Genomic DNA, 22,465 nt, shown 5'->3' on the forward strand with positions numbered 1-22,465 from the left:
GGCTCTCATGGAGCTTGATACCTAATTCCCCGCTGCTGGCAGGTGCTGTGCTTGGCCATGCCGCCCCCTGGGCCAAGGAGCTAGGCCGGGGCCTCACTTGCCTGGAGTGGGCATAGGATGCGGTAGGCCAACCTGGGAGTTTTCAGCTTAGCCCCTGGGATCCTCATCCACGCCTGTCTTTGCCTGGTGAGGGGAAGAAGTTATGAGGGCAAGGGAAGGGAGCTGTGAGAGGATTGGGGGCAGGGCAATGGGGGGAGGGATAAGGGAGGCAGGTGCCTGGTTCATGACTGGAAACTCCTAGCCTTAGGGAATCCAGGAGGTGCTAGGCGGCACTGCTGGCCAGGCTGTGGAATGTCTGGTGTGTGGCTCTGCAAACTCCCTACCAGTCCCTGCACAGCCCTCGGGAAGCCCCTGAGTCAGCATGTCTGGCTCTTAGCATTAGGGCAGCTGGAGGAGACCATGTGCTGCCCACTCCCTGCCCGCAGGCAGGGCAGGAACCACTCCTGGGAAGTGCAGCAAAGAGGGCAGGCCACTAACCGAGCACCCCAGCAAGGTACTCCTCTTGTCCCTGAGGCAGGGAAGCTCCTCTGGTGTGGGGAAATGGGGGGGCTGGAATGCAGAGGGGTTGGCACAGTTTCCCCCAGGCTTCTCTACCTGCCCCCTGCCCCCACTTCTGTTCCCAGCAGAGGGTAAGAGCCCAGGCAGCAGCTTTGAGGAATTGTGAGGAACTTGCCTGAGAAGGGGTGGGGCTCCTCAGAGCCCATTTCCAGGGCAGATGAAGGGCCCACTGTGTCCCACAGCTGCCCACCTTACTCTTGCAATGACCACTGCGGCTCTCAGCCACCCCTATGTAGAAATATTGCCTCCTCTTGGGCTATTCCCAGATGAGGAGTAACAAGGGGGAAACCTAATCAAGGGCAGTCTATTATTTATCACTCATGGTGAAGCAAGCAGAATTAGGTGGTGCAAATGAGATGCTTCAAGAACGGTTGTAGTTATACCAGCAAAAAGGAGGGTACAACCTCACCCCACCCAAGCTGGGTGCAACCAGTGGATAACATCCCACCTGACTAGCCCCCACCGAGGGGGATACATGTTACACGAGTTGGAGCCCATCGATTCGGCATATTGGGGTAACATGCACGTCAGACTTCTGCCTCAACCAAATTAACCAAAATTACCTGGGGTTTGGCCAGCCGCAGAGGGTGAGTGGTACATGTGTATGAGAGTGTATGTTTTAAATAGGATTAAGAATTTGGCTGCTAAATTGTGTTAAGGATTACATTTAGACTGTTAACTATTCAATGTAAATCGTGCTTTTAACACATCTTTTAATTGCTTGCTACTAAAATATATATATATATATATATATATATATATATATATATATATATATATATATATTGCTTCTGAATTGCTTGCAATACAACTTGTTAAAGGTATATTGGAGCTACTGTGGATCTTTTGTTCTGTGACGCTGATCAATACCCTGTCATGCAGCCTGATCAATCATACAACAGCTCTCTTTTGTGACAATATCATGGTTATTAAAATCCAGGTTTTCCCACTGTCAAAGGGTTTTTCCCATGTGAATTCTCCCATGTTTAACAAGGCCTCCCCTCTCCCTGAAGTTTTTCCCACACAAGGGCAATCAGGGTTTCACCCCAGTGTGGATTTTCTGATGTCTAAAAAGATTTGAGCTCCTACTGAAGCTTCTCCCGCAGTCAGAGCAGTTGAAAGGTTTTTCTCCAGTGTGGATTCTCATATGACTAATAAGATGTGAGTGCCCACGGAAGCTTTTCCCGCAGTCAGAACAGCTGAAGGGTTTTTCTCCTGTGTGCATTATCCTATGTATATTAAGATGTGATTTCCAACTGAAGCTTTTCCCACAGTCAGAGCAGCTAAAGTATTTCTCCCCTGTGTGCATTCTCCTATGTAGATTAAGATGTGATTTCCAACTGAAGCTTTCCCCACAGTCAGAGCAGATGAAGGATTTCTCCCCTGTGCGGATTCTCCTGTGTCTAACAAGGTCTGATCTCTCTCTGAAGCTTTCCCCACAGTCAGAGTTGAAATATGGCTTTTCTTTGTGAGTTCTCTGATGTTGAAAAAGATGTGAGCTCCTACTAAAGCTTTTCCCACAGTCAAAGCAAGAAAAGGGTTTCTCCCCTGTGTGGATTCTGTTATGTCTTTCAAGGTCTGACCTCTTACTGAAGCTCCTCCCACACTCAGAGCAGCTGAAGGATTTCTCTCTTCTGTGGATTCTCTGATGTTCAATAAGAGTGGCACAGTTATTGTACATGGAGGGTGCCTGTTCATGGAGGATTTTCTGTTGACTGGTTTCTACGTTTTTCACCCCTCTGCTCCTGTGACTGGATTTACCCTGTCCCTTCTCTGGATGGTTTCCCTGCTGCCTTTCTGGGCTATGCCGACTCTTATAGGCCTCTCCTTGCTCACGTATCAGAGAAACATGTCCTTCAGATCTTCCCAATAACACCCTATGTGGAGCCTTTTGCTCCAATGCTTCCTGCTGAAGACTCTCCTCATTGTTATCACTCAGCATCCCATCACCTGCAAGGAGAGAGAGAGAATTTAGACAGGCGTCATTCCCTGTGCTGAGCTGAAAAGAAAACTCTGAATAGGGAACAGAAAAGGAGAACACGCCCAAATAATCCTAGAAAGTTAAATAATCATGAGCCCATCCTCCTCCCCCCTTCCCCAGACTGGAGTTGAAGACAGGCTGAAAGGTCAGTGACACTTGATGAAAATGCACAAATGACAGCTGCACGAGAACACAGAAATTAGTTTCTCAGGTCATTTTAGCAGATTACTCACCGGTGTGGATATGACTGATGATGTCCTCTTTCTCACAGCCCTGGAGATACGGGATCCACAGCTCCTCCCCTTGCTTTGCCCAGGAGATCACATGAGCTTTGGAGACTGCAAATCCTGCTTGGAGAGCAATTAGTCAAGTGCTGATCTTGTTCATTAAGGTCTGTGCCATTACTGCTTCCAGAGCCAGGATCAGAGAGGCTCTTTCCCCCACTGCAGAGACTGGGCTCTGGCTGGTACAAGACCCCAGGACACACTCACCTGCGGTAAAGGTGCATCCCCGCTGCCTTGGGAATGGTCCAGCTCATTCCCCAAGGGAGCTGAGCCCTCTGCTGCATTCTCTAGGATACAACTCAGTCTCCCGCCAGGCCGGTTCCATCCCCACCCCATCCCAGGGCAGGACAGGAATGCTCTTTGGCTCGGATGCTCTACTTGGACCAGAAGGAGGCAGAGGAAGTTGTCTGGGCACAAAATGAACCCTTGGTTTGTTGCTTCAGGCCCTGCCTATGCTCCAGATCCCGACCGCTTATGCCTGGGTGGGCCCTGCCATCTGCCCACAACAGCTGTTGCTCCTGTGGCCAGTCAGGGTGGAGATGGGCTGTGCTGCTGCTCTGCTGCTTGTAGGTTTTGCTGCAGCTCAGCTCCCCCTCTGCAGCCTTGGTTCTACTCTGCCAGAAGCTGCACCCTTAGTGTGGTTTCCCAGCCTCCCTCTTGTGGCCAGTCTAGCTCGCCATTTGGTGCCTCCCCTTCCTCTCGGGCTGCACAGAATCTACCAGAGGCAGGAAAGAACTCTGAGATGGCACCCCCTTCCAGCAGTCCAGCCCACTGGCACAAGGGTAGCCTGCAGGCACTAACAACAGCTGTACTCATCCCCACAATGCTGGTACCTGCTGTTACTACCTGGGCACTTCCATTGAGTACGTATGTAACAGTGTAGTCAATTAACCAATTAATCGATAAGCAAAAGATTATAGGTTAATGCCAGAGACTACAAACATTCCCCTCGTCCCCACTGCCAGTAAATTTTTAGCAAGCTGGCTAGCAGCCTGGCTCAGACCTAGCTTGCGCCTACCCCTGCTCTAGCTCTGCAGTTAAATTTTATTAGGAGAGGGATGGGAAAGCAGCCTGGCTCAGTTACAAGCTTGCACCAGATCTGGAAGCTCTGATCCCCTGCTAGGGGCTGCTGCCACCTTGTACTGCTGCTTCTGATAGAAGGCAGCTGGTCTGCATGGGAAGCTGGTTTTCAAACTGGCTCCCCTTGCGGACCTGCTCCTGCCCGGCACCCTGTGCTGCTGCCTCTGTAACAGAGGAAGCAAGGTACTCTGGAAGGGGACGCCTTGGGACTGAGATCAGAGTGCACTGGCTGCAAGCCTTGCCTTCTGGGCTCTATAGAATAGTCAACTAACCAATAAGAATTAATTAGGTTACTCAACTATTCAATTAACCGATATTTAACATCGTGACCACTGACACCTCCAACCAATGGGCAAGATGGTGGGAAAGTAAACGGAGACCTTGGCTTTGGGAAGAGCAGCACCACTGTTATATCCCTGAACCTGCTCCACATGGGAGGGAGTGTGGAAAGGCCAGTCTTTCACATAGGAGCCAGCATTATTGGGGTTGATACTCCTGACATTGGGGGTGGGGCTAATGAAGAACCCTGAACCAAACCCAACCCAGCTGCTCCAGAGCTCATCCAGCTTGTATTACTTAAAGGGATAGGAATCCCTACCCAGCCAGCTCACAGCCTTATAGTTCTCCTGCATCACATTCCTGTAGAGGGCTCTCTGGCCCGGGTCCAGCAGGGCCCATTCCTCCTCAGAGAAATACACAGCCACCTCCTCGAAGGTCACCAGCTCCGGCACAGCCATTTCCTGTCCCGGGCACTGTAGGCCATGGGCTGGACTGGAGACAGACATGGGAGTTGTGCAGCCTGTCAGGGGAGAAAGACAATTGGAGACATTTCAAAAGTGGCTTTAATCCTTTTCCACAACCCCATTCTGCCCAGACTCTGTCCCTGGTGACCCATATGCTAGACTTTGCCACTGCGGGCAAATGCTGAGTCTCAATATTCCATAACCACCACACACAAGTTAGATCCCAAATCCACATTCATTTCTCCTAATACCTGGCTTGAGTTTCAACATTACTGTGCCTGTAACAATGGGATTTCATTCTGAATATGCAGTGTTTAAGATACAAGCCACTAACTACGCTTCCTGAACATGGATGGAGGTGTCTAAATTTAGGTTCCGGCAGCTAAAGTGCCTTGGTTTTCCTCCATTTATTAGTAGCACAGACTCACAGAGATGCAGTGAAGTTAATGTGAGTCAAATGTTTATTAGTAAGCATGTGTGGTGAGTGTTGCAGGGTGAGATGCTAAAATTTGTAGACTCACAATATCCAAGGGGAACGTTAGCCCTGAAGTCTAACCCTCTCTGTGGCACAAGCCACTACACTTAGCCCAGCTACCCAGGCACAAAGCTGATTCCCCACATTTTCTAGAAAGTTGCCTAGTGTTGAGTTGAATCCACCACTTCCTTCCTGTGGCCATTGGTTTCTGTGGCTCGTCATTATCCTTCACAAACATTTGTGCCTTTTTTCTGGCCTGAAATTGTCTGGTTTCAGCTTTCAGTTATTGTTTCTCACTGAGCTGCATCCACTTAGACAAGTGGTTCCCAAACTTTTTTATACCACAGACCAGCAAACCCATTCATGAACTTTTGGCTGATTGGCAACATTTGCATATTTATTATGGAAATAATCAATATGCAAATGAAATGTTGCCAGTCCATAATGATCAGAGTTCGCCGCTATCTACAACACTTAAAAAAAAATCAGAGAAAGAATTTCCCTCTCTCTGCTGAGTAGGGTTCAGGAAGGGGCACCCTCAAACCCAGGGGGTATTTGGGGCACCCTATTTAGCACCTGAAATTTTGTCAAGAACACAGGAGCTGGTGCCCCCTATTGCTACCACGTCACCTCTGCCCTCTCCCCTCCTGCCCCACAAGGTGGGGGAGCTGCCATTCTATCTCTTGCATATCCTTCTGTGCAACCTGTGTCTCTTTCTTCCCCACCCAGGCTGCTCTTGCTTCAATACTTTCCCCTTGCCACATCCCCCCTCTCCCTCCCAGCCACCCCCCGAGTTTCCCTCCAATGCAGTCCTGCTCCCATCTGCCTCATATCTCTCCTGAATCCCCCCCCCCCATCTCCCTTCAGCATCTCCTGTATGCCTCTCTTGCCCCTACCTCACACATCCCTGTTCCCCTCTTCAGCCCCCTCCCAGGGCTGGCTCCTTCACCCCACACATGCTGGGAGCTGTTTCCCTGGGTTCTGGGCAGGGATCACAACCAGCTCTGCTGGGAGTAGCCTGGGGCCAACCTCCCCCAGCAGCTCTGGGCTCTGGGCACTGTGGCACAGGATGGTGAAAGAACGTGTCCTCTTTTTCGGAAATTGGTCTGAAAAAGCAGATGTGTTCCTTAGACGCAGCATAGCTAGACATTGCCTAAATTTAATTTCTTGCTGACTTCATTTTAAAAGGGGTTAAAAAAGGAACTTTTTGGGGATACAGGTCAGTGCAGGCTCCCCAATACCGGGGATTCCCTGAGCTTCAGGGGCCAGATTCAGGTAAGTCAGGGGCCATGTCTGGCCCTCAGGCCATCGGCTCCCTGCTCCTGCTTTACAGCGTGAGCAAGTCAGCTTTAAGTAGACAGAAACCAAACAGGGTTTCTATAGACCCTAAAGCAGATCTGAGCATAAGACAGCCTGCGGAGGCATTAGGAAGCCCCTGGTAGGCTCCCTAGCTTGTCCTGCAGGCTAGGCAGAAAAGCAGCTGTGGGGCTCAATTTCTGTTTTAAAACTGGAGGGGGGGAAGTTTTAGGAGCTGTCCCACCCCAATGTGAGCTGCTTGTTGGAGTAACAGGCAGCCAAGAAGAACCATGCCTCTTCCCCTGGGATGTTATTCATCAAGCATATGGCCAGGCAAGAAGGCTGGCTGGGAAACATTTTACACTCTGCAAGCAGGCAGGCTAGTTTGGCAGCCAGCAAGTAAGTCTCTTGGCCACAGCCTGCATCTGGCACCCCAATCTCCTGCTCCAGATCACAATCCCTTCCTACCCTATGTTACATCCCAAACCCCTGCACCCCAGTCCCTTACCCCAAGCTCACTTCTGTACTCAACCTCCATCCCAGAGCCTGCACCTGCTCCATTAATACCATGGAAGAATGCGGCACTCGAACACTTTCCAAAATCTTAGAGTACCCGCCCCCATAAAAAAGTATTGCCTGCCATAGCCTAAGACAGAAAGCACAGCAGAATATTAGTTCAGAAGACTGAGATACTGGTTTCTGCATCCACATCCCATCTAAATACTCCCAAGGAAGGAAAAAAAGGGAAGAAACTCCTGACAACTAAGGATGTCTGGGGAGCTGAGACAGGTATTTGTCAGGATGATACCTGCAACCCTACCTGGGGAACATGGGGCAGAAGTGAGGGCTCTTGCTCACTGCTCATTTTCAGGAGTCCCAGCTTTTTCTTGCACTTGCCAAAATATTTCTGTACCTCAGTTTCCTTGACTCCTCACCTGTCTGAGTGCCTCTCATGATCTCCATTTCTTTGGTGGGCTGGAGATCTAGGACCCACGGTTCTTCCCCTCGTTCTAGCTGGGTGATCAGGTCAGATTTGGGAATGGAGAATCCTGCAAGAGGTAAAATCAGGCAAGGTGAAGGCACATGGAGTCTGGGCAGTGTCACAAGGAACATTCCCTGAGCTCAATCTCATCCTACATGGAACTGGAGTAACTCAAGACATCTTGAAAGCAGCAGATTTTTGGGGCAGAATGGGGTGGGGAATGTGACAAAGTCAGAATTGTATTCACTCTGTTCTGTTGCATGTGATTTCTACTGTCCTGTAGTAACTCTCTGTGTTTGCCTCAGTTTCCCTAGACACTGCACAACTATCTGGAGGTGAATATGTGGGTGACTCACTGAAGGAGAATGCCCAGGCCAGCATATTTATGATAACTGAGGCTCATGATAATCTGAGCCTGGGAGGGGTGTGTGACCAGATGACACCTTTCACCTGGGAAGCTGGACAAAATTTCACACAGGGCTGGCTGCAGCCAGGAATTAACTGTGGAGAGTGGAAGTGAGTGTCGCTGGCTTGGGGCCAGAGATCTGGGCTCTCTTCTACCCAAGATGGATTGTACTGACTGTTCCTGGGCTAAGAATTCTGTTCTATGCTGTATCCCTGTGAACTAATAAACCTTCTGTTCTACCTGCCAGATGAATCATAGAGCTGGAAGAAACCTCAGGAGGTCATCAAGTCCAGCCCCCTGCTCTAGGCAGGACAAATTCCAACTAAATCAACCCAGCCAGGGCTTTGTCAAGCTGAGACTTAAACACCTCTAGGGATGGAGACTCCACTACTTCCATAGATAACCCATTCCAGTGCTTCACCACTCTCCTATGCTACGTCTACACTGGCATGATTTTGCGCAAATACTTTAACGCAAAAACTCTTGCATTAAAAGTATTTGCTCAAGAAAGCGTCTACACTGGCATGTGCCTTTGAGTAAGAGATGTGCTTTTGTGCAAAAGCATCCATGCCAGTGTAGACGTTCTCATGCGCAAGAAAGCTCTGATGGCCATTTTAGCCATAGGGCTTTCTTGTGCAAGGGGCTTTCTTGTGCAAGAAATTAATATTGACTGTCTACACTGGCCTCTTGCACAAGAACAGTTGTGCAAGAGGGCTTATCCCTGAGCGGGAGCATCACAATATTTGCGCAAGAAGCACTGATTTCCTACATTAGAACGTCAGTGTTCTTGAGCAAGTACTTGCAGCCAGTGTAGACAGGCCACTTTTGTGCAAAATCTTGCCAATGTAGACAAAGCCCTAGTGAAATAGTTTTTCCTAATATCCAACCTGGACCTCTCCCACCACAGCTTGAGACCATTGCACCTTGCTCTGCCATCTGTCACTACTGAGAACAGCCTTTCTCCATCTTCTTTGGAACCTCCCTTCAGGAAGTTGAAGGCTGCTATCAAATCCCCCCTCACTCTTCGCTTCTGCAGAGTAAACAGACCCAACTCCCTCAGCCTCTCCTCATAGGTCATATGCTCCAGCCCCTTAATGATTTTGGTTGCCCTCCACTTGACCCTCTCCAGTGCGTCCACATCCTTTTTGTAGTGGGGGGCCCAAAACTGGACACAATACTAGAGAGCCAAATAAAGGGGAATAATGACATCTCTCGATCTGCTGGCAATGCTCCTCTTAATGCATCTAATATGCCATTAGCCTTCTGGCTACAAAGGCACACTATTGACTCATATCCAGCTTCTCATCCACTGTAACCCTCAGGTCCTTTTCTGCAGAACTATAACTTAGCTGGTTGGCCCTCAGCCTGTAACAATGCTTGGGATTCTTCCATCCCAAGTACAGGACTCTGCACTTGTCCTTCTTGAACCTCATCAGATTTCTTGTGGCCCAATCCTCCAATTTGTCTAAGTCACTCTGGACCCTCTCTCTGCCTTCCAGCGTATCTACCTCTCCCCCTAGCTTAGTGTCATCTGCAAACTTGCTGAGGGTGCAATCCATCCCCTCATCCAGGTCATTAATAAAGATATTGAACAAAACGGGTCCTAGAACCGAACCTTGGGGCACTCCGCTAGAAACCAACCACCATTCCTGATATTGAGCCATTGATCACTACCCACTGGGCCTGGCCTTCTATCCATTTTACCGTCCATTTATCCAATCCACATTCCCTTAACTTGCTGGCAAGAATATTGTGGGAGACCATATCAAAAGCCTTGCTAAAGTCAAGGTATATCACATCCACTGACTTTCCTATGTCCACCAAGCCAGTTATCTCATTATAGAAGCTAATCAGATTGGTCAGGCACAACTTGCCCTTTGTGAATCCATGCTGACTATTCCTGATCACTTTCCTCTCTTCCAAGTGCCTCAAAATGGATTCCTTAAGGATCCCTTTCATGATTTTTCCAGAAACCGAGGTAAGACTGACCGGCCTATAGTTCCCTGGATTGTCCATCTTCCCTTTTTTGAAGATGGGCACTACACATTTGTCTTTTTCCAGTCATCTGGGATCTCTTCCGATCTCCACGACTTTTCAAAGGTAATGGCCAAAGGCTCCTCAATGACATTTGCCAACTCCCTCAGTACCCTCGGATGCATTAAGTCTGGACCCATGGATTTGTGTACGTTTAGCTTTTCTAAATAGATCCTTGCCTGTTCTTTACCCACCAAGGACTGTCCATCTTCATCCCATTTTGCGTCACTTAGCGCATTAGTCCGGGAGCTGACCTTGTCCGTGAATACAGAGGCAAAGAAAGCTTTGAGTACTTCAGCTTTCCCCACATCATCTGTCACTAGGTTACCTCCTTCATCCAGTAGGGGCCCCACATCCTCTCTGATCACCTTCTTCTTGTTAATATGCCTATAAAAACCTTTCTTCTTATCCTTCACATCCTTTGCCAGTCGCAATTCCACTTGCGCTTTTGCCTTCCTGATAACCCCCCGGCATTCTCGAGCTATACATTTAAACCCCTCCCTGGTCATTTGTCCAAGTTTTCACTTTTTGTAAGCTCCCTTTTTGTGCTTAAGTTCACCAAGGATTTCCCCTGTAAGCCAATCCGATCTCCTATCTGTGAAAGGAAGGTATTGAGGCCTACCCAGAATATGTCAAATGAGCACCAGTTTAATTGTAAGTGGAAAGGAAAGGCAGCACTCTCAGATACAGGAGATAAAAATAAAAACAAAATTTGATTGGTTGACCAACAATAACCCCGCTTTTAGGGAAGTAAGTAACTCAGACAGCAGTATGCAACAAAGTGCTGATTACCCCAAATGGAGCAGACGAAAGTTTTTTGTAAGGGCAGAATGAGACAACAAAAATCTAACGTCAGCAATTGTCAGGCGAGTGGAGGAGTACCAAAATACCGAAACAGGTATATAAGGTGGGCTGAAACAGACCACGAGCGGACGGGTTGCGAATCCGAAAAGCCAGGTCTGATCAACCAGGGCTCCCTCCCCGGCGCTGAATCTCGCTGCCGCATATAAGCTCCGAAAGGGGAACAAATAAGCTCCGAAAGGGGAACGAATACCGGTCGTAAGTTGCAACGAAAAATCCAAAGAAAGGAAAAACATAAAGAAAAGAATATCTCCTGAATCTAAGCAATGCTTCTATCTTTCTTAACGTGAGTATTATATAACTGTTAACTCCATAGATTTTTTGAAGGTAACTCAGGAGGGTATATCAGTAGGAGAAGTTGTTATTTCTTGTTATTTTTAACTGTACTGTTTTTCTACTTTTTCTTTGTATATTATATTGTCTTAAAAGAATCAAAAATAATGAATTGATTTAAATGGAAAATTGATTATAAAGTAAATAGAAAAAATAAATAATCTTTGTTTAACCCTAAAAAGAAGTATTCCTCTCTCTGTGGTTTCAAATCCTTTAAAGAACCAAACCCGGTTACCGAAACTATCATGTTTGCTTCTCTTGCTACGTATCGGGATGGTTTCTTTCTGTGCCTTCAATAAGGCTTCTTTAAAATACTGAGTGTCATGTCTGGCTGTATATGGGAATGCAGGGCCTAGTGACTCCCCATCTCTTGGTGACAGAGTGCTGTCATGCCACAAGTTGTAATGATCTGAGGGCTCTGAGGGGCTCTCTCACTCGCAAACCCGCCCCCTCCCCCCCGGGGTTAGACTCCTGCCTAGTTCCTTCCCCTCAGATGGAGCCAGTCCCAAGAAGGCAAGTGAATGGAGAAATAATGTAGGCAGGATAGTACCATGATTCTGAAAGCTAGGGAGATGGAGATGAATTAGCATGTCTCCTAAGTGTCTGACTCCCCTGTTCCTCAGAAGGAAGCACGGTGATTCAAATGTCTTTTACATGGGGACTGTAGAGCTTACTCCCCTCTAATTGAACTGATCAGATGCAGAAATGCTGGCCCCCAGGCTTTGCTGGCTGCAGGCACAGGAATCCTTACCCAGCGAGGCCACCATCTCATAGTTCTCCTGCATGACGTCCCTGTAGAAGGCTCTTTGAGCAGCATCCAGCAGTGCCCCCTGCCCCGCAGTGAAATACACAGCCACCTCCTCAAAGGTCACCGGCATCTGAAACAACAGAGACCCCCCTCTCAGCGCCTGCCACTCCAGCTCTAGCCCCACAAGTCACAGTGGAGGAAGTCCAAGGAGAAGAATCTCCCCTCGAACCTGCCCAGAGAGGCCAGAAGGCTCCAAAGGAGAAAGAGGGGAGAATTCCTTGTGCCTCCCAGCAGGGTCTTTCCAGTCGCCCACCTGCCTGCCACAGGCTACTAGGGAAGCAGAACTCTGCACAGGCAACAGGGACAGGAATCCCAGCACCTTCCTAGCTCATGGCAGCAGGAGAAAACAACAATAGGAATGGCCAGGCTGGGTCAGAGAAAAGGCCCATTTAGCCCCGTGTCCTGCCTGCCCACAGTGGCCAATGCAGGCACCCTGGAGGGAATGAACAGAACAATGAATCACCAAGTCTTGTCGACCATTCCCAGCTTTTGGCAAACAGAGGCTCGGGACACCTTCTCTGCCCATCCTGTCTAGTAGCCATTGATGGACCAATGGAGACTCTGGTCAGTTTTCCCAGCCCTGACCATGGGGTTTTTCCTCTTTCAGAAATGGGAGAACGTTCACCACTCTCCTAATGGGCCTGTTCAGACCATCAGACCCTAGGCTGAGCACGTCCCAGCAGGTATATCTCACCCTGCCCATTTCCTGCCTCATCCTGTGTATTTTCTGCACTTCCCATCTACTAACCCCCCTATACACACACAGCTCCCACAAAACTCCCTACCCGAGCTGGCTTCACCACAGTCACTTCCCTGTCCTGCATCTGACAAGATGGGATGATCTGGAGCAAAGTGTGGACGTGATTCTTCAGTCTGTCAGGGTAAGAGGGGCAATTGAGGAGGTTTCCAAAGGGGGTTTGGTTCATTTCACACTCTCCTCCAAGAAGGGTGACTCTGGGACCCCAGCCTCTCCATTCCCAACCTTCTGACCCCCCACCCCATGTAATCCAAACATTGTGTACCCTTGCTCCAGCCGTGCTCAGACCTTGCACCCAAATTCACTATCCCTGGTCACAGTGCAAATCCACCCCTCACTCCCCCACACTCCTGCCCTGTCATAATCCTCTATTTAAGTGTTTCTCAACCAGTGGTACACATACCCACAGGGTAGTCAAGAGAAGTCTGGAGGTACGGCAACACAACTGAAATTTGTAGAAAACTGAATTTTTGTTTTAAGTTTTATATTGCTTTATTATTTTTGTACTTTTTACACCCAAAAATTTAATTGACCACCTGGCTGATTAAACAAACATGTTCCAATGGTAGGAAAAAAATGTGTGTCTGAAAACTGTAGGTACTTTATTTTAAAAAAAAGGTTGAGAAAACCTGCCCTATTTTACCCAAACTCTCTTCCAGATCCCACACCCCAAACTCCCCAATCTCTCTCTTGGATGCCTACCAGATCCTCCATTAATAGCATGGAAGAGTGTAGCCCTTGACCATTTACCAAATTCTTGGAACAGACCACATCAAAAATGAAAGATTCTTTTAACAGATTTTTTTTGGAATGTTGCAGATATCTAGAACTCTGATCCTAATGATTTTTTTAAAACCAGTGTTACTAATTAAAATATATGATGGCAAATATCTGACCTTAATACAATATAATTTATCAGGCAGAGTTCTGGCTCTTATGAGTTAGAAGTAGATAATGCAAGGTGTGATGCTTATTTGCAAGAACTTTGACATATATGCATCCATTAGAAAGGAAGATGATACATGCACTGCAAGGTCTCAGGGGGTAGCTGTGTTAGTCTGTAACTAAACTTAAAAAACAAAAATCGTCTTGTAGTGCCTGAGAATAATAAAAATATACAAATAGTATCATGAGCTTTCGTGGGCACAACCCAGTTTTTCATCCAAGGACAGTGTTAAATTTTCTTTTTATTTGATTTCATATTAAAACATCATAAGCATAGCTCCTTGTAAATTATCCCTTTCTTTAATGTATTTTCTTCCATAACTATGGACTATTCAGATACATTTATAGCTGTAGTTTTTGTTTGTAATGGTTAGTAATCCACACACTACCTCAATATTGGCATTGTTCAAAAGAAAGTTCAATCCACCCAAAACTAAATTTAACCTGGCCAAAAATGGAAAATCTTAGGGGGAATCCCACTGCTGGCCAGCCCACTAAAATATTGATGGTCAGAGGGGTGGGGCAAAATGCTATAGCAGTAAACTATAGCAACAACCAATAAGCTTTTGCTTACTGAATAATCAACTGCACTATTACATCCCTACAGGTCACAACCCATCTCTCCCTCCTGCACTCCTCCCCTCCCCTCCTCCTCCTCCGAACCCTGCCCACAACCCATCTCCATACCCACTGCTGGACCCTGCACCCCCTTCTATACCTCCCCTAACTCTCCCTGAGCTCCCTTCTGCATCTGCCCCCCTCCCAGCTCCTGCCCCAGGCTCCCTTTTCCACCTGCCTCCCTCCCAGCCACCACACCCACACCCACACCCATACCTTGGGGGAATTGGGTCTTTGGGAGCCGCCGCCGCGTCAGGGACGGGTCTGACCCGCAGTCGGGGTAGGGCGGGGCCCGACATAGAGAAATACCCTCCCCCGCCTCTGGCAGCAACCCCGCCCCCGCATCCCCAGACTGATGCCAGTGTCACGTGATCTCTGACACACACACCCCCGGTGTATGACAAGGAGCCCTCCCCCCCCAAGCAGCCCATCCCAGGGCAAAACCTCCCCCCGGAGCCCTCCCAGCGATTGATCTGCCCCGGCCTCAGCTCCCCTCCATATCTCACACGTCAGCCGCCCCCACTCACATTGACCCAGACCCCCCTCGCCTCGGCTCTCCCGCGTCCTCCGGGCCCCGGCGCTTCCCCGAATCAGCCCGCAGCGAGTAATGCCACCAACGGCTCCCTCAGAATTCGCGCCGCGCACTACGCGGCGCATGCGCAGTGACCGCGGCGACGGATAGGCTAGGTCCCTCTGCTCGCGCGCGGAGTCTGACGCTACTTCGGGATCCGTCCAGCAGCCAATTGCAGAAGCGTGGGCGGGGCCTGAGCAGGGACGGAGCGGGACACACTGAACCCCCCCCCCCCCCCCCGCAGTCGGACAGAACCTGGGCGGCAGCGCGCGGACCCAGCTGCCCCCAGCGTTCCAAGACCTGTCCGCCTGCGCACAGAGTGAGGGCAGCAGCCTCAGCCGCGGCTACGGCGCATGCTCCGATCTGGGGCGCCTGCGTAGCGTGTCCTAAAGCTCGAACTTTGAGAGCAGCTGCTCGTACCGCTGCAGCCCGGTGCGTGCGGGGTTAGGGACTTAGACCTAGAGGGGTCTGTTCGAGGCCCAAACCGCGCGTGTGCGGGGTAGCGCGGGGCAGGGGGGACCCCGGGCTGGGAGGGGCAAAGGAGACCCAGCTGCAGGGTTTGCAAACTGGCCCGTGGGGCAGATGCGGGTGTTTCCCGGGGCCGGGGGGGGGTATCTCAGGACCCTTCTAAGGGCTGGGATCTGACGGGCATAAGTTGCTCAGGGACTGGCCAGGGTGGCCTTTCCCTGCCTGGTGAGGGGCACACGCCCGCAAGCGGGGCTGGACGCAGGGAAATGTTTTAGCTTCAGCTACTGCAAACCCGCGTGGGCTTTAGGGCCCAGAGAATTCCAGTTTGGCTTACGCCAGGGACCCCTACCACACGGCGCTGGGTGTGACCAGGCATCTCCAGGTTTGAAGTAAGCTCTGGCGGTACAGCAGAACCAGAGTAACTGACCTGTTGCACAAGCATGGTCTAATCTCCCCCACGTTGGGTTTTCAGTGTGTCCCGCCCCCGCCAGTCACTCTCCGCTCCTGTTCAGGCCCCGCCTACCCTGCTGCAATTGGAGGAACCCGCAGCAGCGTCTGACTTCATGGGTGAGCAGAGGGAGGGTGCGTCAATGCGCATGTGCAGCGCCCACGGACGTGCAAATTCTGAAGGAAATCTTAGTGGCAGGGCCGGATTCAGATCTTTAGAGGCCCTAAGCACTCAAAAGATTATGGTGCCCCCCATATGTAATTCAAAATAAAAACAATACTAGAATGTAAAATCTCATTTTTGGGGTGCCCCTGCTTTGCTGGTGCCCTAAGCATGTGCTTAGTCTGCCTAGTGGGTAATCCAGCCCTGCTTAGTGTCATTATTCACTGCCCTGCTGCTTCTGCCTCTGGGTGGGGCAGGTGACATGTCAGCGGGCAGATAAATTGCTGGGCAAGGGCAGCGGGGGGAGGTTTTGCCTTGCGACCCAGATCACTGTCTGTGCAGAAGAGGTGTCAGATCAGGTGACAGTGACACCCAGGGTATGTAGAGTGCTGTCCGTCCCGTCCCCCCATAAAACTGGGGTGGGAGTTGGTGACTTGTTCCCTCTGCTGCTCCCATCGGCATTTCCCTCCCTCTTGCTGCCCCCTCCCTGCCCCTTCATGCCCCCCCCTTTCATCTCCCTTTGCAGAGCAGCCCGGCCCATACGCTGCCTGAAGGAACAGAAGTTTGACCCCTTGTGGATCCAAGCAGGGGGGTTTGTTATGCTCAGCGCTGGGGAGGGTCACTTGGCTTGTCCTGCTCAGTGAGGCGCTGCCCAACAATGGATTCCAGTAGATTACAGAGGGCGTCAGTGGGTGGAAAGAAGCAATGGGATGGGAGTTCCTGAGCCCCTGGATTGGTCCTAGTGTCAAGGCATAATGGGCACAATAAGCCAATAATCTAAAAGGTTACATGAGTGTTCCACCCATGGGTCAGGGTTACATGTTTGCTACTACACAGGTGTTATTCCTCAAAATCTTCCTCTTGCAGTGTGTAAGTTAAGTCCAGATTTCAGGTCTATGGGAATGGTGGGTGGCACTTTGCAGACAGGTTTGCCCACAGGTATATTCCTAGATGCTCTTAAAGTACAGAGAACAGTAAATAGAACACAACAATGACAACTGTGTGTAGTTCATCAATGCGTCCCCTTGAGCTCAGATTGGCATCTGTGAGGGATGGTTGTCACAACTCATGCTGACTTGTTAGCCTTCTCCCTGAACCCTGGCTGGCATTTGGGGAGGATGTACTGTCATGGTCAGCAACTAGTTGATCACAATCGACCAGTAGATCATGAGGCATTCAGGCATCCCCACTCCCAAGAAGCTCCTCTACCTACTTCTAGTGTAGTGCCGGCTTTCCGCGGGGTGGACGGAAGTCCTGTCTGAAGCCCAGAAGTGTGTGTGTGGGCTGCTCCCCTCCCACAGCTCTGTTGCGTGCTGGGGGAGGGGGCATCAGCCCTGGAGGAGGAGTGCGGTGGCTTCTGTGCGCCACTGGTGCCGGAGGGGTGAGTCGAGCATGGGTTTCTCTGTGCCGCGGGAGCGGGGGTTGGCCCTGGGGTTTGGCCGTGCTGCGGGAGGAGAGGGGGTTGGCCGGGCTGCACGGCAGGAGGGGGGTTTGGCCTCAGGGCAGGCGCCCGTGGGAGTTTGGCCCTGCTGCAGGAGGGAGGAGGTTGGCCCCGGGGCAGGCACGCACAGGGTTTCCCTGCGCCATGGGTGGGGCGGGGAGGAGTCGGGCCTGAAGGAGGCACGCTCTGGCATCCTGATTTTGGCAAGATCCCGCCAGTGTAGGCACAGCCTCAGGGTAATGTCTACACAGCAAAGTTATTTCGAAATAACAGCCATTATTTTGAAATACCTTTACCAGCATCTACACAGCGAAACCGCTATTTCGAAATTAAATCAAAATAGCAGAGGGTTTATTTTGAAATTAGTAAACCTCATTCCACGAGGAATAACACCAATTTTGAAATTGCTATTTCGAAATAAGCGTTGTGTAGATGCTTATTTTGAAATAGGGGGCCTCCAGCCCTTCCCAGGGTGCCCTGGTGGCCACTCTGGGCACAACCAAGAAAATTCCTCTCCCTCCCCCACTTCCCAGAGCCCTTAAAGGGGTAGACTCTGGCCACAGTACCTGTGCCAGCTCCAAGCCTGCCAGCTCAGAGCCAGCAGTTACTGAAAATAAAGGAGCTGTGGCAGGCATATGCCAGGGCCACAGGGGGCAGCTCCCAACCAGGGGCAGACCCAGACCCCTGCCCCTATTTTGATGCTGTGGACCACATCCTGGGGGACAGGACAGTCCGTGCCCCCCATCTGGTCATCGACCCTGGGGCAGAGCTTGCTGCCTTCTGTTGCTCCAGCCCCTGCTGCCTTCCCTGCTACCACTCCTCCTCCCTTCCGCTTCTTCCTCCGCATACCCCCAGGGATGCCAAGGCCCCTGCACCCGTGATGCTGGGAGGCAGTTGGGCCAGCGAGACCCCCAACCCTGAGCTCTGAGCTTCTCCTCCCCTTGCCTCCCCCTGCCAGCCCCCTCCTCCCAGGTTTTCCCCTCCTCTTTCCCACCCTCCCTCCTCCCCTCTCTCACCTTCTTTCCCCAGTCTCACCTCAGTTTCATTCCCCCTCACCCCAGTTTTGTTCAATAAAGAGGCTTTGTTGTAATGAACACATTTTATTGTACAGCAGGAAGGGGGTTAGGGAGGGGTAAGTGGAAGGGCGTGAGGGAGGAATGAGGCAAATGCCCCCAGTGGGGCACACCAGGGAGACTGTTACTGCCTGCAGAACGTGCTGCCAGATTCACAGCAACACATCCAGGAGAAGCACCAGAGTGCCCAGGGGTGTCTCTGGCTTCCATGCTGCAGAGTGCTGTGGTGTCCTGAGTGAGGGCAACTGGAGCACACACAGAAAAAAATGCTTTGCTGTCCCTCAGCAAGGTAGGCAAGCAAGCAGGGAAACCTTAGAGTCAACTGTCCGGGGGAGTCCCTGTCACATTACTGGATTTTGAGGAGAGCAGCTATATCACTGCTGTACCCATGGGAGGGTGATGTTTGCCCCAAATGTTGGTACAAAGTGGACCATGTGAGGTGTCAAACAAAAGCTTACTTTCTACTGATTCTGTATATCCTCTTCATATATCTGTATACTGTCTGTGTGTGGAGTTATGAATAGGTACTCTGTATGGAGACTGGAAGTTTCTCTGTATGGGGTTGAGTAATGGGCCAGGAATGTTTGTCCATGGACATGCTAATGAGCAAAGCTCTGGAACAATAGCCCTCTATAGGCCAAGGACACACCTCAAGAATGGTGACTGATACCTAAGGGCTACCAGCAGGGGACACAGCGCTAGGCCACGGGCCAGGTGACCTGCTGCAGCCAAGAAGAGACCAGGAAGTAGGTATAAATATGCCATGTGGCTGACTCCATCTTGGTCTCCAGATCTGCTCCTGACCCTAGATGTGGCCTCGCAGGGATTCACGAGCCAGGAAGAACTGTAGACACATCCTGGCATAGGATGTGCACCAAGGACTTTTAAGCCAGCAGCTATAACATCTATGCTGCAAGCTTGCATCAAGGAACTGGGGTTATGTCTACACTACCCCGCTAGTTCGAACTAGCGGGGGTAATGTAGTCATCCACAATTGCAAATGAAGCCCGGGATTTGAATTTCCCGGGCCTCATTTGCATGAAGCCGGCCGGCGCCATTTTTAAATGCCGGCTAGTTCGAACCCCGTGCCACGCGGCTACACGCGGCATGGAGTAGCTAGTTCGGATTAGGCTTCCTAATCCGAACTAGCGAGGAGTACAGCTAGTTCGGATTAGAAGCCTAATCCGAACTAGCTACTCCATGCCGCGTGTAGCCGCGCGGCACGGGGTTCAAACTAGCCAGCATTTGAAAATGGCGCCGGCCAGCTTCATGCAAATGAAGCCCGGGAAATTCAAATCCCGGGCTTCATTTGCAATTGCGGATGACTACATTACCCCCGCTAGTTCGAACTAGCGGGGTAGTGTAGACATACCCTGGGAGATTCGATGCATGTAACGTATGATACTTTAGCACAGGGGACTCCAAACTACGGCCCGCGGGCCGGATGCGGCCCGCGAGGCCCTCTCATCCGGCCCGTGGAGACCTTTTTGGCTTGTTGGTGGCCGTTGCGCTTTATTGCTTGTGAACATCCGGGCTCTGCGCGTCCCTCACAGCGAGAGGGGTTGGGACTTGGCGTGGACAATTGCTCCCTATTGGCCAGTGCGTTCTTATCCTATTGGCTAGCTCTCTCATGAGGTCACTAGTGGGCTGGGCTCTCGATTGGTTGAGCGCACGAGCCTAAATCTGCGTTCGATTGGCTCGTGGCCCAGCTTGACCTTGGATTGGTACAGGGCTATGACGTAGTCTCCTTTATGCCACCCAATCAGCGAAGGGGCTAGTAGCTGGTTTATGGGGCTCTTGGCGCGAGAGGGGGCTGAAGTGGGTACTTCGCACGCGCGCGCGGGGGGGGATACCTGAGGAGCTGGTGCCCATTGCAGGAGGCGGTCTGGTTGCTGTGGCACAGCCTCTGGGTGATGCTGTGCCGTGCCTAGCGCGCTGCCCTGGTGCCTGCAGTGCGCCCTGAAGAAACATCCCTCTCCCTTCCACGTCTGGTCTCTCTCATCCACAACCCAGAGCAGCACCGCCCTGCCGGGTATCAGTCTGTGGGAGCATTGGGCACTGCTTTCCAACTTCCTTTACCAAGTGATAACGTGTCTGCTTTCAAACCAGCTTTTCCCATTAAAATGCATGCCCCTTGTTCCATGGGGCTATGTTACAAATTGTCACCTCATTCCCTGCATGATAGGAGAGCGATCACATCTCTTCAAGTGTGAGCGTCTTAGGCTGAACATACTGCCAGGATTATGTTGCTTACAATTTTCATCACATTGCGCAGGTGGAAATGAGTTCTCAGCAGTTTCCCCGTTCTGGAGCCCCTCCTGCAGGACTAGGACAAGCACCACCCCCAATTTCAAACAGTGGATCTACAGGGCTGATAAATCAATGTGTTATTAAATAATAACTGAATAAAATAATATTAAATAAATAATTAAAAACAACATCCATGTTTTGATTGTTTTTTATTTGGACCTCAAGTGTGTAGTTGGCCCCCGAACTGCTGTTTGATAGTTAATGCGGCCCTTGGGCAGAAAAGTTTGGAGACCCCTGCTTTAGCATATCCTGTTTTTCTTACTCTCATATTTTTCTTTCTTGTAGTAATAAATCTTTAGATTGTAGATTCTAAAGGATTGGCTCAGTGGGATTTGTGGGTAAGGTCTAGAGGGTAAATTGTTCTAGGATCTGTGGCTGGTTTCTTGGAACCGGACAGAACTTGTTTGGGGAAGTTGAGATTGGGTTCTAAGACCCCTCACCTGTGTATGAGGCCTGGGGCCATCCGGGGCACGGATATTGCTGGGGTGTCGGAGGGGTTTTGCTTGTGAGGCTTCAGGCAGGCAGCTGAAGCACTCGATGGGACTGGTTTATGGCCTGTTTGGGAAGGTCTCCAGACTGGGGGCTAGAGAGAGCCCCTAATTTGAGCAATTTGCCCTGAGCAGACGCCCGCAGCTGTGCCCAGACCCAGCCCGGTCTATCACAGTCCCTTTAAGCACAGGTCTGAGATACCTTTTGTGGCTGCTGCCTGAGGCTAACTCCTGACCTGATGCCCTGCCAGACCCTGTTCCGGACGGCCTTAAGTGTGGATGAGCTATTTCAAAATAGCAAAACACTATTTCGAAATGCATTTTGTGTCTAGATGCATTATTTCAAAATAAACTATTTCAAAATAATACTGTAGTGTAGACATACCCTCAGAGTCCTCAAATGAGACTGGAGGATTTCCTGACAAAACAGAAGTGATTTGGTATCTTTGAGTGATGACTGTTTGTAGAGGGTGTTTCCCCAAGAAAACTTCAAAAGGCAATATCTTCTCATGGCCCAATCCCTGCGGCGAGACAGCTGAGCTTTTGGACTTTCACAGAGCTCAGCTCTGAGGAACAGACTCTTTCCTGGACCTGAAGAGAGGGTCTGTGTAAGCTGCAAAGCTTGTCACTCATCCACAGCAGTTGGGACAGTAGCAGATACAGCTTCCCTTACCTTGTCTCTCTAACCTCCCACGACCAGCATGGTTACAATGTTGTTCAGCACAATGAGTCTGTCTAAATGTAGGACATCAGAGACAAAAGGAAATGAAACCCTGTTTATGGAAACTGGGTTTATTTTAGATTCAGATGATTTGGAGTTCTTACATTCACTTTCTCTGTTGAGCTGAACCAGCAGAAAACTGGTGTCACATGATGGTGAATATGCAAAGGTATCTTTCAGGAGGTTTAACAACTGAAGTGATACCAATCCCAGAAGCCACTGGAGGCAGCCAGATAGACTGGCATGATCAAAGGAGCCCAATTCCATTAATTTTCAGCACAGAACTCCAAGGGATTGGACTGGTTGGGCAGCAGTGATCTGAGCCTTAGGGCAAGCCCCCTTAGATATGTTGGATTGTGTTAAGAACTCCTGAGGTTTGCCATTGTGCTGTCCTAAACTACACAGTCCCCAGCAAAGGCCCCAGAAGCAGTGGATTCTAATGGGGCTAATGGTATCAGTTTGACTGGTCCATGCCCATGCTCCCACTAGCACAGGTCAGACTGGCACTGGGTAGCTCCTGCCTGGGGTTAGTTTTGCTCCAGTCCAGTCGGATCCCAGTGGT

At 50.3% G+C, this 22,465-nt stretch overlaps 1 protein-coding gene and 1 long non-coding RNA gene across 5 annotated transcripts; one reads left to right on the forward strand and one right to left on the reverse strand.

The window, feature by feature from the left end:
• Positions 1-1,374: 1,374 nt before the first annotated feature.
• On the reverse strand, positions 1,375-15,757 carry LOC142821498 (uncharacterized). 4 transcript variants are annotated; one of them, XM_075912623.1, is made up of 7 exons: positions 14,749-14,795; positions 12,687-12,774; positions 11,845-11,971; positions 7,413-7,526; positions 4,562-4,762; positions 2,833-2,946; positions 1,375-2,568 (listed from the first exon to the last, which is right to left on the reverse strand). In XM_075912623.1, exons 2-7 carry the CDS (start codon positions 12,723-12,725, stop codon positions 1,652-1,654), a joined length of 1,512 nt encoding a protein of 503 aa, XP_075768738.1. In that variant the 5' UTR covers positions 12,726-12,774; positions 14,749-14,795; the 3' UTR covers positions 1,375-1,651. The 4 variants fall into 4 exon arrangements, with proteins under 4 accessions (XP_075768738.1, XP_075768737.1, XP_075768739.1 ...); XM_075912622.1 differs by having other exon boundaries at positions 2,833-2,949; XM_075912624.1 differs by lacking the exons at positions 12,687-12,774; positions 14,749-14,795 and adding an exon at positions 15,688-15,757 and having other exon boundaries at positions 2,833-2,949.
• On the forward strand, positions 7,519-20,893 carry LOC142821513 (uncharacterized). Its single transcript, XR_012898259.1, has 4 exons — positions 7,519-11,046; positions 12,509-12,584; positions 12,668-12,782; positions 20,660-20,893. It is a non-coding gene; the product is annotated as an uncharacterized LOC142821513 (long non-coding RNA).
• The last annotated feature ends 1,572 nt before the right edge of the window (positions 20,894-22,465 follow it).

The sequence above is a fragment of the Pelodiscus sinensis genome, chromosome 31 (genome assembly GCF_049634645.1).
Source record: "Pelodiscus sinensis isolate JC-2024 chromosome 31, ASM4963464v1, whole genome shotgun sequence".
Taxonomy (NCBI): Eukaryota; Metazoa; Chordata; order Testudines; family Trionychidae; genus Pelodiscus; species Pelodiscus sinensis.